The sequence below is a fragment of the Lepidochelys olivacea genome, assembly GCF_965140295.1.
Source record: "Lepidochelys olivacea isolate rLepOli2 genome assembly, chromosome: 6".
In the NCBI taxonomy this organism is placed as follows: Eukaryota; Metazoa; Chordata; order Testudines; family Cheloniidae; genus Lepidochelys; species Lepidochelys olivacea.
Window position 1 is genome coordinate 53,195,126 of NC_140416.1, and position 13,503 is coordinate 53,208,628.

General features: G+C 46.3%; 1 protein-coding gene across 1 annotated transcript; it reads left to right on the forward strand.

Annotated features, from left to right (window-relative positions):
• The first annotated feature begins 9,922 nt into the window (after nt 1-9,922).
• LOC311523042 (uncharacterized protein C11orf96 homolog) lies at nt 9,923-12,853 on the forward strand. The gene is made up of 2 exons (XM_084632709.1): nt 9,923-10,284; nt 11,452-12,853. The coding sequence occupies exons 1-2, from the start codon at nt 10,221-10,223 to the stop codon at nt 12,216-12,218; spliced, it is 831 nt and encodes a 276-aa protein (XP_084488835.1). The 5' UTR covers nt 9,923-10,220; the 3' UTR covers nt 12,219-12,853.
• The last annotated feature ends 650 nt before the right edge of the window (nt 12,854-13,503 follow it).

Sequence of the window (13,503 nt, forward strand, 5' to 3'; positions counted from 1 at the left end):
AGAGTATTATTGCCATTTGCATAGTACTGTGAAATGCAAAAATATCACAACGTGGCCATCTTGGGATCTAATGTGATTAAGATTTAAGTCTATTTATTGCTCCTTGGGAGGATCTGTAAACCAAAGAAAGAAATCACTGTTTCAATGAGCAAGTACATCTCTAGGGTCTCAGAAGACATCTGAATACTGAGAAAGAAAGAGTAGGGCTTCCTGATCAACAAATAATATTTTGTTCCAGGTTTCACAAACCTTTTGCTCTAGTTCATTCATCAGATGTCATCACAGGAATGTGACTAGTGTAATGATGTTTAAAAGAGACAGTCAAGGTATTCAGAATTTTTAATGTACCTTTTGTTCTTGGGGTAGTAGTCAGAACCTTTTGAAGAACTATTGTAGACTATATAGGAAAGACTTAGATCCATGTGTATAAGAAATGCTAAAGTAGGAATAGGTGTGGAACAAATTGATAGATATCAAGAGAAAGGATCCTATTTTGGATAATCAAGATGATGATGTAGAGTACATTTATTTTGTAATCCTTATCACTATACCATCTGAGCACCACACAATCATTAGTAGATTTTGTACTCCTAGCCCCCTGTGAGGAAGTGAACTATTATCTACATTTTAAAGATAGAGAACTGAGATACAGGGTAGCTCAAGTGACATTCCCAAAATCCTACAGAAAATCTGTGGCTAAGCTGGGAACTGAACCTGGGTTTCCTTCCTGTGCCTACTCCTGCACAAATGGTGTGCAGAGTTCAATGTTAATTATAGCTGGCACAAGTAGTGATGCCTATAGTCAAGGCTCCCAAACCTTTTCATTTTAAGACCCTGTTTTCAGTTGTTTACAGCTTTGCCAAACAAACTGTTTGGGTTGAAATGTCCCATGCCAGGCATCTGCCTCGGGCTGTTCATTGTGTTTCAGTTAAAACAATTGTCAGTTCTAAGAATGAGGTAAGGGGGAAAATATGTTGTTTTTTCCATGTTAAGAAAGTTCTAACAACTATTTTCAGCGAGAAGCTCTAGAACCTCTGTAGTTTGGAGAAGAGACATGAAATTTTGCAGGGGGTTGTCTTGATGGCCAGGATATGCCTTTAGCTATCCCCATGAAAATTCACCCAAATTAGGCCAAGTTATGAAGTCTGAAAAAGTCTGAAAAATCTCAGCTCACATATGCTCAGTGGAGGATTGTTAAGAGTTTGACAACTACATTCCTTGAAGAATCCATCTCTATTAAGCATGCCCTCTCCCCTCCCAGCTCCTACATGTGACCGGACTGCATGTGCACCATCACCATATAGTGACTACCATGCTCCATGCTGGGGCTGAGCTGGACTTTCCATGCATTTGTTCCTCCTAGCGGCTGAGGGTTGCTATGGTGCTGGGCAGTAGAACAGATTTTGCTCTCAATGCCCTTGCTGGTGGTGCCTAGGCAGCCTGGAGTAGCTGCAGGAACATCCTGACTTAGGGTGACCAGATGTCCCGATTTTATAGGGACAGTCCCGATATTTGGGGCTTTTTCTTATATAGGCTCCTATTACTCCCCACCCCCGTCCCGATTTTTCACACTTGCTGTCTGGTCACCCTAGCCTGACTTGAATGCACAAGCAAGGTGAGGAATAAGGTAGGGAAGAGATGCCGGGGAAGAAGATGAGAATAGCTAGGGGCAACGGGTTGGGGCAGGAGCAGCGGGTGCAAAGGGCAGGGGGGCAGAGATCAGAGCAAAGTGTTTGTGTGGGAGGATAGGAGCAAAAGGAGGTGGGGGGAAGGCATGATCCGATATCATATGCAGAGTGGGGCTAAACTGAGGTTCCACAGGCAATGAATGATTTTGCTCATGGACAAGCTGGGTTTACACCAATATCCAAGTATACTGGGCTGCAAATGCAGTGGTTTGTTCTTGAATAATGGGGCCATATACACAGGCTTCTTGTTGCATTAGTTTGTTACAGCACTGAGGAGCCAGCAGAGGATTGGCGGAATCACTCCTTAACAAAACAGGCATTTGGACCTCATCCTGGAGACCCTTGCATTTCAGTTATTAAAAGAAAGTTTCTAGCCCTTTCCCCTGTGAAGAGTAGCCAACATAAACTCATACAAATCAATTTCAAAAAGCTGGGCTCCAATTCCGCAGGAGGAGGCTAGGGAGACATAAAGATCCCTTTAAAAACATAACTTTGTGTGTAAAATGAGGCAGTTTGGAGGGGTGTCTCAGAGAATCATCTCACCGACTCGCCCCAGAAACCACACTGTATGTGCACACTGATGGGATTATGGGGGACAGGAATTATTTGTTTGGAAGGGCAGAGACAAAAAAGCTTTTTCAAAAGACCACCCCAGAATGCTATGGCCCGTTGTGTTTGTTAATTTCTGCCCTTCCTGGGGCTGGGACTGAGGGGGCTGCTGTTCACTTAGGTGGCTCCCATGCCCTGGGTGCACCTCCTATCACCATTACAGCAATTACAAGGGAGACTTCCCCACTGCATCCCCTACCAGTGACTAGGATTTCATGGAAAAGCACCACATAGTGCCCACAAATCTCTCTCTACCTACAGCTCTTGCAGTGCATGAAGGAGAGGAGAGAAGACCAAGGTGTTGCTGCTGTGAATGAGAGACCAGTGCCCACAGCAGCCTGCTAGTGCCTGCACACTGACCCCCAGCCCAGAGTCTGAAAAGACGGTTACAGAGAAGGAGCCTGGCACCTTGCTCCCCTCTACAACTGCCCAGAGTAAGCCTGCTCCTTCCGTGCCTACTACAAAAGACCCACTCCTGCACCCTACCACCTACAGCAGCTAGGGAGACCCACCCATCCCAAGAACAAAAAGGGAACACATTCCCCAACCGACCACCAAGCCCCAGAACCAGCGGTGATCTGCTTCCCACCTGACCAACCACAATGTAAAGCCACAAGACCCTGACCTGACATGAAGAAGAGCTGCCAGGTAGTGGAGCTTCCAAGGATAGGGAAATATAATGGTGAGGGTGGAAGGATTGATGGATTTGGGGGAGTATTTTACCTAGGGGATATGTTGAATTTCTCTTGGTGGTGGAATATTTTGAGGGACTTTTTAATTATTAATATGTTGGCAGCATATCACTGTATTGGATGGTTGATTGTGAGGGCTGAGCTGTGCACAATGATTTGTTATTGTAGGGTGTCCCTCAGAGCTGAGCTGCTGGCACTGATTACTTTTTAAAGAAAAACAAAAGCATGTAGAATCATTAACTAACAATACTGTAAAGGAATATAAGGGCTTTGCAAACATATACATGGGGAAAACGCATGTCAGTCATGGGCTGAGCAACGTCGAATGAGTGTGTCCCTTGCAAGGAGACCGTGACAAGGAAAATGATCCAAATACATCCAGGGTGTAAATCATTCAATGTAATGGGATTATGCAAGAGGTGGACTTGGCGCACTGAGTGTTTTCATTGAAGATGTCTTATGATTGTAAAAATGTGGTGACATTTTGCATGTGAAAGTACAGATGTCTCTTGAAGGCCATTTGAGGTCTCGACAGCTGAGCTGAAATGGGTTTGCATTACAGCTTGTTGAATAACAGCAAGTCTCCCAGTAGCAAAGATATGACTCAAAGTTTAAGGGAAGAAAAATAGCTTTCAGCTTTAAAATACTGTTTGGATTGTTCTTCTCTTTTGATGTTTGTAGGACAGTGTCTGTTAGGTTCCAGCAAATGAATTCTTTATTATTTTTCTAAATGTGGCTGTTTCATAACAGGAGTTATACTGAAGACAAGAAAAGGTCAAAACAGACCAAAGCCTCCCAGCCGCCAACACATGTGGTCAATAAACACAGGAAGCAGAATCCCTAATAGATATGCACAGGTTTTGATGGCTTTCAAAACTAACTCTGACCTTAACAATATGTTGTGGTCCTACTTAAAAGCCACCTGGCTGAAATGAAAAACATGCTGCCATACTTGTATTTGTGGCTAATGCTGGTGATCAGGTGAATATTGCTGACTAAACACTACTGAGCACAGGACTGGAGGTTCAGGAATTTGATCATTCTGATCGAAGTTTAGATACTTACTCCCTCGATAGCCTTGGCAAGTCATTTAACCTCTCTGCTTCAGTTTAGCATTCTATGAAATAGGTATGGTCATACAGGACTTATTTACTTTATAAGCCAGGACTGTGAAGATCCAGTAGTTCTTCTTTGTAAAGTGTAATCGAGAAGCTAAGGGTTTGTATCTCATTCTCATTAGTCTCCAACACAGAATAAAAAGTAATCTAAGATGCTGCAGAGAAAATGTAGGTTACATATTAAAAAAAAAAAAAACACTGCCTGACTCAAAGAAACATTTGGCAGTAGAGCAAAATGCAGATTCCCCTTCCACAGAGATATTTGAGGGTAGATTTGGAACATGCCCATCAGGGATGAGTTAAATCAATCTTGCCACAGTGCAGGGAGATGAACTAGATGACTCAAGAGATCACAGTCCCTACCCACCCTAATCATTCTATTGCAGCACTGATTTCTTTGCTGGCATGAGCTGCAGTATGGTGGTTTGCCTAATGGAAGACAAGATTTGCCTAATGGAAAGTAATCTGTTTGCAGTCTTTTCCCTTTAAAATTCCTCCTTTCTTGCAGGAAAGGAAGAGTGTCTCCCCTATGTCCCCACTCCCCGAACTTCCTGTTCTGTGCAATTCACCCTGATGGGAATGAAGAATTTATAAAGGGTCATGATGGTATTTCCCATTATTACAGGACTGAAAAAGTAACTTGTTGTTTGCACAGTTGGTGACATGGAATTCCTGTGATATTGTTTTAACAATGCCAGCAGTTTCTTCTTCCATAAAGATGGGTGTTGGACTGGACAAATGATCCAAAGGCCCAAGAGAAGTTGAAATATTACCAGCTATAGATAGAGGTGAAAACCCCCCCTCCTAAGCAATGCCCTAGTATACAAGTGACTTCAGCTCCTGCACTATGTAGGGAAGAAATCTGCTCCTATGACATGCATAGCAGGGAATATCTGTCATCTATACGGCAGGGGTCACATTTCAAATACCAGGAGCAACCTAGATTAAAGCCAGGACTTAAACCATTGGAACAAATATAGTTTTTTACATTAGCGCATTCCCAGCCTAATTTAGGCAATTATGTCACTGGATATTTTCACTGAATTGTCTCAAATAAAATCTTAACGCCTTCTAGTTATTACCATGGTGATGTTGCTCCAACTCTGCAGTGAAATTATCCAGAGCCTTTTATGATCAGAATTGAGGGATGAAATGCTCATTCCAGATGAAGTGAAGCCAGTTTGCTCTAATGCTGAACTTTGTTTATGAAGTTGCGTGGTCTATTTGTGTCCTGGGAGAATGTTTAATTGCAGATTTAAAATCAATTGCACTTTTTGCAGAGCCTCTGGTGCCCATTGTGCACATGTTGCTAAGGCAGGTCAAAGATACCTTGGGGTATATTTGTAACCCTTCTGCCCGTCAGAGTTGGCAGCAACAAGGGCTGGGTTCAATATCTAGGGGATCCATTCCAATAACACAATGCAAACCGGCTCGAGCCCCCACCCAGTGACCTGGGACAAATATATCCCACCCCCGCTGGGCGCCTCCAAGAGGCAATACTTCCCCTCTTGCAAGCACATAGTCTGAGTGTAGCAAAAAGCCTTTTAATAACAGAGAGAAACAATGTGGCATTATGTTGGGGAAACACCACCAACAGGATTCATAACTCAACCCATGAGCAAAAAAACCCACCCCAAGCAAATTGGGGCGTGCTTTTTTCCCTTTGGTTCTTGAGTCCAGCAACCCCAAATCACCCAAAGTCCCAAAAGTCCAACGACCCAAAAGTCTCTGTCCCTGGTCAGGGCAGCCCCAGAATTCAAAAGTTTATCTGCGGAGCTTTACCTCCCAACCTGGGTAGAAATGGGACAGGGGTAAGAGGCACCTTATATGATCTGAAGCTGACCGCCCCACAGCTCCATAGGCCTCCGCTCCACTCCACCAGCCGGTCCACAAACTGCTCCGCGTCCCACCAGCAGCTCCCGCCGTCCTATGAACTGCTCCACCAGCCTGTCCACAAGGCACTCCAGCAGTCCCACAATATAGCTTCAGGCTCCCCCACTACTTAACACAATGCTCAGTGATGTCAGCTCTTTGGTGAATTCAGCTTGTAGTAGGGGAGCCTCAGAGCTGGTGCACCATTAGCCCAAAGTGAGCTCAGCAGCCTATAACTAGATTCCTAATGGAATCAAAATTAACTCTGATATTCCACAGTGGAGAGAGGAGGAAGTGCAATTAGCATGTAAGCCCCTCACCAAGGGGCCCATGCCACCAAGTATTAATACTTGCCCCCAGCCTCTCTCTCTCTATTCACAGAGTTTTAAAACCCATGACCCTTGCCTAGCAAGTGCTACTTAGTTGATGGTGAGTCCCTCCATTATAACAAAAGGCCAAGTACAGTTCCAAGCACAGTTCCCATAATCAGGGCAATAACAATTTATTCTTCCTGCCCCAATAACAGAGACACTGGGGATCCCACAGCAGCCAAAGTGACCATTTGGGCAGCTATGGCCTCATTCTAGGCGGGGTGGGTGTGCCTATGCAAATGAGATCGGCCCCTGAAGTTCTTTTCCACAACTTGCCACACCTCACCACCAGATATCAGGGTGGAGCTCATCCTGACACTGCTTACATATTAAAAGGGGAAATGCTCTCCCTTCCAATTGGAACATGGCTTTGTTGGAGGGATCTGGTCACTGAAGGGCTAAAACACAGTTTGCTCTTGCAGGTTAGACAGGCCCAAACTAATGTATTCTTCAAACCATGCTGCATTCTTGACCTCTAGAATGATTGTAGCACAATGTGTGATTCGGTCCTGACTAAGCCAAGTTGTCAGGGATGATGACTGTGCTGTAAGTGGGATCTTTCAGAGAGAGAGACACGTTACTGTGCAGAGAGTATTTTAGAGGTGAAATGTAGTCATTTAAAATCAACAATGTAAACAACCTCTTTCCCAAACTGGAATGACTCAATTTGACCAAATAGAGAATTGTTCCTTTATTAAGCTAATTTTGTCTCCCAATAAAAGGGCTTCATGTTGAACCTGGCCTGAATGCTGCTTTTTAGAGCCAAGGAGCTAGAAGATTGCAGCAAGGCACATTATAAAGCTAGGGTTCTTAATGGTTCTTTTTCTTTTAAATTGGCAGCCGGCGAAACACCCATCCTTCTAGAAACATGCTAATAAGGGGGTGGCCACAGTTGCCTCTCTCCCAAACCACAGGAGAGGGCCCTTGGTTTGTTTTAGCCAGCTTTGTGAAATGGCCCTAATTAAAACTGTATTTTCCAAGCAATTCTGAAGTGGCCATTAGCCCCATCTGTGTGTGTCCTTGCCATTGATTAGGGAGTTTGGTGTGGGAAGGGCTGAACCCTCATGAAAAGGAAACAAGAGGCCCACGTGATTGTGGCCTCACAAAAGCAGGTGCCTTTCCGTGTGCTGAGCAGCTGCAGTGGGAGCAGGATACCTGTGTTGTGCACATGCCACTCTGCTTCTCAAGAAGCACTTGCCTGTCTCTGCCACAAACACATGAGGCTCCTCCCGCTGGGCAAACCCTCTGCTAAAAGGCCCCGAAGAATGTGTTTTCTTCCCCTTTCTAGTCACAGTTTGAAATACCTAATATTCTTGATAAGACACAGTCTCCCTCCTTCCAACTTCCTATCTAACTGGATTTTGAAAACTTTCCTAGCATGGGACCTGCACTGGACAAAAGCTAACTGAGAACAGACTGTAGGGAACAATCCTGCATCAATCCTAGAGAGGGACAAACTGACATACTAGCTCTTCCCCCCCTGCATTCTAACGCCTTTCCTCTTTCTTTAACCCTTAGGTTTTTTCCACTTCTGATAATCCTTAGCATGTACATCTTTAAACCAGGGCTCCGACCTTAACTAATTCACAAGCTCCTGTTTTATTTTAATAATTGTAGTACTAGATGTGATGGGTTCCCCCCAGGGTGCATCTGGAACTGGGGTAACACTGAGCCCCCGACCCACCAGTCTGGGCTCCCTCTCACACTGTACTGCTGTGACAAGCTGCAAAGTCCTCCAGCCTGCACTTTCACCAGCATACATACAGGTAGGGACATATCCAGCTGCAGTTACATGCAGGCTCTCTGACCAGCCCCTGCATAGGAAGGCTACAGCTAAGGCAACTCCCAGCTCCTCAGCCACACACTCCCTCTGGAGTATAAACCCAAAATTATATCATACTGCGCTGCACAGGGAACTGTACAGCATAAGCTCATAAAATTTGCCCCCTCCCTCAATGTGGAGAGGAATATGCAACAGCCTTTGCTCCCAAGTTATAATTCCCTCACACTTCACTCCAACTCACTGGTTTAAATAAAGCAAATACAAGTTTATTAACTACAAAAGATAGATGTAAGTGATTATAAGTGATAGCAAAGAGATCAAAGCAGATTACCTAGCAAATAAACAAAAAACACAAACTACGCTTAATATACTAAATAGATTGGATATGAATAGCAGATTCTCACCCTAAGAGATGATACAAGCAGGCTGCAGATTCTTAAGGGGCAAGCTGCACTTGCTTTACAGCTTGGAATCCCCAGGTGCTTCATTGACAGGCTAGAAATCCCTTTAGCCTCGGTCCAGCACTTCCCCCAGTCTTTGTTCCCCACATGTTTCCAGGAGTCTTCTTGTGTGGGGAGCGAAGTACACCAGATGATGTCACTCCCTGCCTAATATAGCTTTTGCATATGGCGGTAACCCTTTTTCCCAAAGCTTGGTTCCCAGCCTGGTCTGTGGAAAAATACTGACAGCCCAAGATGGAGTCTAGAGACATGTGGTCTCATCACATGTCTTTGTAGAGTCATAGCAGCCATTACTTGGTGGCTATCTATAGCATTTTCAGGAAGGCTCCCCAGGTGGGAGATAAGCTTCTCCTAAGGCCTATTGTTTTTTCCTAATGGACCATTGCCCTGAATAGGCCCTTCCCCACCGACTATCTAGACTGAAAGCATCTTGTCTAGTGGGCATTACCTAGGTGTAACTACATTTGAAATACAGATACAAAAATGATATATGGATACAAATAGGATACTCATATTCAGCAAATCATAACTTTTCCAGTGACACCTCACATGACTTATCTGGCATAAAATACATTATAATTATGTCATAATCATATCATAATAATATAATTGTGAAGAATGTGGGGTGCAGTGTCACACCAGACATTTAAAATAATAGACTAATATTTTTGTCCTTGTATTTTTGTCCTTCCGTCTGAGCACAGCACTTTATGAGCATTAATGAAATCTCATAACTCCCCTTTTACAAATGGGGAAACAGATGCAGAGAGGCTTGGTGACTTGTCTTCCATCACACAGTGAGTCAAAAGTGGCAGAGCTGGGAAATGGATCTGAGTCCTGACTCCCCACCTCCTGATTTAATTCTGAGACCGTGCTGTCTCTCCTACATAGTTCATTTGTTTTGTTGCTGAGAAGACTTTTATTCCCTAACCCTGGAGTGCTTAACTTGACATTCTCAGCCGAGTCACTCTGGAGGATTGAGAGATTAGGGTATTACATCCCATATCTGATCTGAGCTCAGTCCCCTCTGAATATGTGGTGGTGATGGGGGGAGAGGGGTGGGCAAAGGAGCAAGTTGCTTCTTATCCAGACAGCAGGAATCCTTGCCACTAACTAAGGGGTATTACAATCCTGTTGCTGATTTCAATATTTTTTCAGCCAGAGAAACAGCTGTATAATCCCTTCCCTCCCCCCCACCCAAAACCTGTGAAGTGAAAGTCAAACATGTGACTATCAGCATAGTTGTTCTTCCAGCACTAAAAGCATCCCCGAGCCTGTATACCAAGCCCACTCCCCACATGCTAGTCAAGCCTCAATTACCAGGCATTTCAGAACAGGTAATATCAACATCCAAAGAAAGGCTTAAGGGTACCGCTGCCAAGCTAATGCTGTCTCTTTCCTTCCCAGAAGCCCTCTACTCTCTTCATACAGGAGTCAGAGAGACAGAATTCACAGAAGGATGGAGGTCATGTTTGCTGTGAGGGACTAACACAAACTCTTCAAGCTGTGTGCTTCAGAGGGAGAGAGTTATCGGCAGAATGTATGTGAAGAGAGGCCTGTTAGAACCTCTGCTGCCTGAGCCCTAAGCTGGAGATTGTCTGCAACATAGAAGGGGAAAGGAAAAAGATGCCAGGAGCAGCTGAGCAGCCTCAGCCCCCAGGTCTGAAGTGGACAGTAATAGGAAAAGGAGGTATGTGAAGTCTGTGTACCCCACTCCCACTGTGAAACCTGATCTGGATGCAGGTACCAACTCAGGCAGTGCTTGCATACTAGGTCAGCGGTTCTCAACCAAGGGTCCAGGGCCCCCGGAGGGGGCTGCAAGATGGTTTCAGGGGGGCCCACCAAGCAGGGCCCGTGTTAGACTCAAAGACGCACTGTGAGGAGCTGAAGCCTGGGGCCGTGAGCCCTGCCACCTGGGGCTAAAGCCAAAGCCTGAGCAACTTAGCTTCAGGGGGCCCCTGTGGCCATGCTTGATACCCCTAATGCCAGCCATGGCTTTTATATTCAGAAAACAGTTGCTGTGGCACAGGTGAACCCTGGAATTTTTATAACTTGTCTGGGGGGCCTTAGGGGGAAAAAAGGTTGAAAACTCCTGCACTGGGTAACTTATAGGATATGGCAGGAAGGGGGAAACAGCCAGGGAGGTGTTTGGGGGCTTTCTCCAGGTGGAAGGAAGCCTGGCAGACGTCCCTAAGGTGCAGAACTGGATAAGGGGGGTCATTAGATAGACAGTAAGATGATCACAACCACTGCCTCGGCCCCAAAACTGTGGGGAGGCCAGGAGTGTCCCCTGGCTGAGACGTTAGTGGGTGTTCAGCAGTCAGGGAAGGGTGGTGGCAAATCCCCAGCTCGTGCGAGTGGGGCACACTGTAGCGGAGCCTGCTGATTTAGCCCCGCTGGGGCTCTGCTCCCCCCGTCCCGCTCAGCTAGGGATGATGTTTCTAAAGTGCCCGTGGCGGTTTCCAAGGGGCAGCAGCAGCAGGACGGGTGAGAGAGGGAAACTTCCTCCAGTGAGCGCTGGAATCCGCCCGTGGCGGGGAGCGCCTGGCACCCCACCCGCTGTCAACCCGCGCCGCCCCGCCCCACCCCGCGGGTGGGTTACCAGCGGAGAAGCGCAGCCTGGGAGCCTTTCCCCTCAGCCTGCCCCGGGCCAGGGGCTGCAGCCCGCGAGCGCCGCGCGCGGCCCCTCGGCTGGCGCGGGAAAGCCCCGGGGCCTCCCCAGCACAGTCTCTCCGCATCGCGGGGGCGGCGTTATTTTAGCACAAACGACTCGCAGACGTCAGGCGGAAGGGAAGCGGCCGGGCAGGCTTTAAATGGTAGTTGGTGGCATCTGAGCATGCTCCTGTGTGGGCTGCAGGGGGCTATATAGCGCCGGGGACGACACAGGCGGCAGCAGCAGCTTTCCGCGGAGCACCGGAGCGAGCCTCTGGCCGCAGCGCCCGCCTTGGCCGCGCTCCGCAGCGGGACTGCAGGGGGACCCGCTCCCAGCCGGGGCAGCGAGCGCAGCCCGCCCGACCGAGACTCCGCCGCCAGCCTGGGGAGGGAGCTGGCTGTCTGTCGGCGAGCCCGGCCTGCCTTGGGCTGAGGGGAAGGATTGAGCGCAGCCCGGCGCGCCCCCGCTCTGCTCCCGGGCTCTGTCTCGGTTCGGAGCCCGCGCCCATCCCCGTGGTGCCTGGGACCGCGCACTCGCCAACGGCCGCCTGCTCCTCTTGCCTCTGCCGAGCGCACGTTTTGCAGAGCCGCAGCAGAGGGGCTAACATGATGGCAGCCAAGCAAGCCGAGCTCATGGGCATCTGCTCCAGCTACCAAGCGGTCATGCCTCATTTCGTGTGCATCGCCGAGGAATACCCTCAGCCCATCCGCCCAGCCAAGATCCCCAAGGGCAAGCTGAGGAGACCGCGACAGTCCCGCTTCAAGACCCAGCCGGTGACTTTCGATGAGATCCAGGAGGTGGAGGAGGAAGGGGTCTCCCCCATGGAGGAGGAGAAAGCCAAGAAATCCTTCCTGCAGTCCCTGGAGTGCCTGAGGAGGAGCACCCAGAACCTGAGCCTGCAGCGGGAGAAGCTCAGCAGCTGCAAGCTGCGGAACAGTTTGGACTCTAGTGACTCTGACTCTGCCCTGTGAAGGGACCATTGGGGTTCAGTGATCACCCGTCACAGCAGCTTCGCAAGCGCAATGGACACAGAGAGAAGGGACTGTGCTTCATAGTGAAGCCTGCAGCCGCCAGACATAAGGGCAAGAACTTTATAGAGTTATATTTTTCAAGGGAGACTATGTGTGGAGATCCTTGCTACCAAGAATTGCTTTCCAAATAATGGCCATTGGACACTTTCTTTTGTATTATAGATTAGATCCTAACTGTCAGTCAGCATGGCAAGGGGGGGACTTTGAAGGGACCATGATGAAGGCTTTATTTAAGAGGGGGGAGGGTGAAGTTCCTTTTAAATTATCCTCCTGATAAAGAACCAGTTGGAGTGGGATAGATTCCAAGAGCAATTTGCAAGTAAGGTCAGGATGTTTTCTAAGAAAGCACTTTTATGTTTGTTTCTATTAAGTTGTATGAAACTTCTGATTTAAACAAAAAAAAACTTTTCTATTTGTTAGAAGAAATCTGAGCTGTTTTGGATGCAGTGAGCTGCTGGACTTTATATTTATTTTTGAATTTAAATTGTTGACTGCATTAATTTAATATCTTTCTACCTGAATGTCTGTTATTATTTCCATAAAAGAGAAATAAAACTCAATATATTTGCATAGTGCATTTTGGCGAATATTTATTGGGGATAACTATTCCTATTTCTGCCTTCTCACCCTTTAGTGGATATATGGGCTTTAAAATGTTGAGCTAACCCTAAAACAATAATATCCTTTTTGGAGGTGGGAAGGACATTGTCAAAAGGGTCTTTCACTACATATCTTAAAGAATATACTGTATAAGAATTTAGCTAGATGACTTCTTAAAAAAAACAAAAAACCTTAACATAAAGCAAGTAATAAAACAAGAAATTAGATGATTGGTGAGGAAACTTTTACTGGCCCATTTTTTTTAAGTTAGCAAAACTGGGAAGGTCTAATAAGTATTCTTAGAATAATTATTATTATATAATTATTGAATGACTATTCTATGTTCAGACTTTTTCTCCTTTTGACAAGTAAATTGGTCAGTGCTACAGACATGCTAAGTTTTTTTTTTATAAATATATTTAATGCGATTCCATTTAGTAGATCAAGAAGCTGCAGGGCACTCTGGATACACAGATTTCTCTCAAGGTAGGAGAGTGAAAGATTTTGCTAGGGGTGAAGATCAGCCAGGAATGAATCTGTGGGACTGAGGATTTTTTTATTTTATTTTATTTTATTTTTTTTGAGAGAGAGAAAGAATGCAGGTTTTTTAGAATTTCCATCAGTT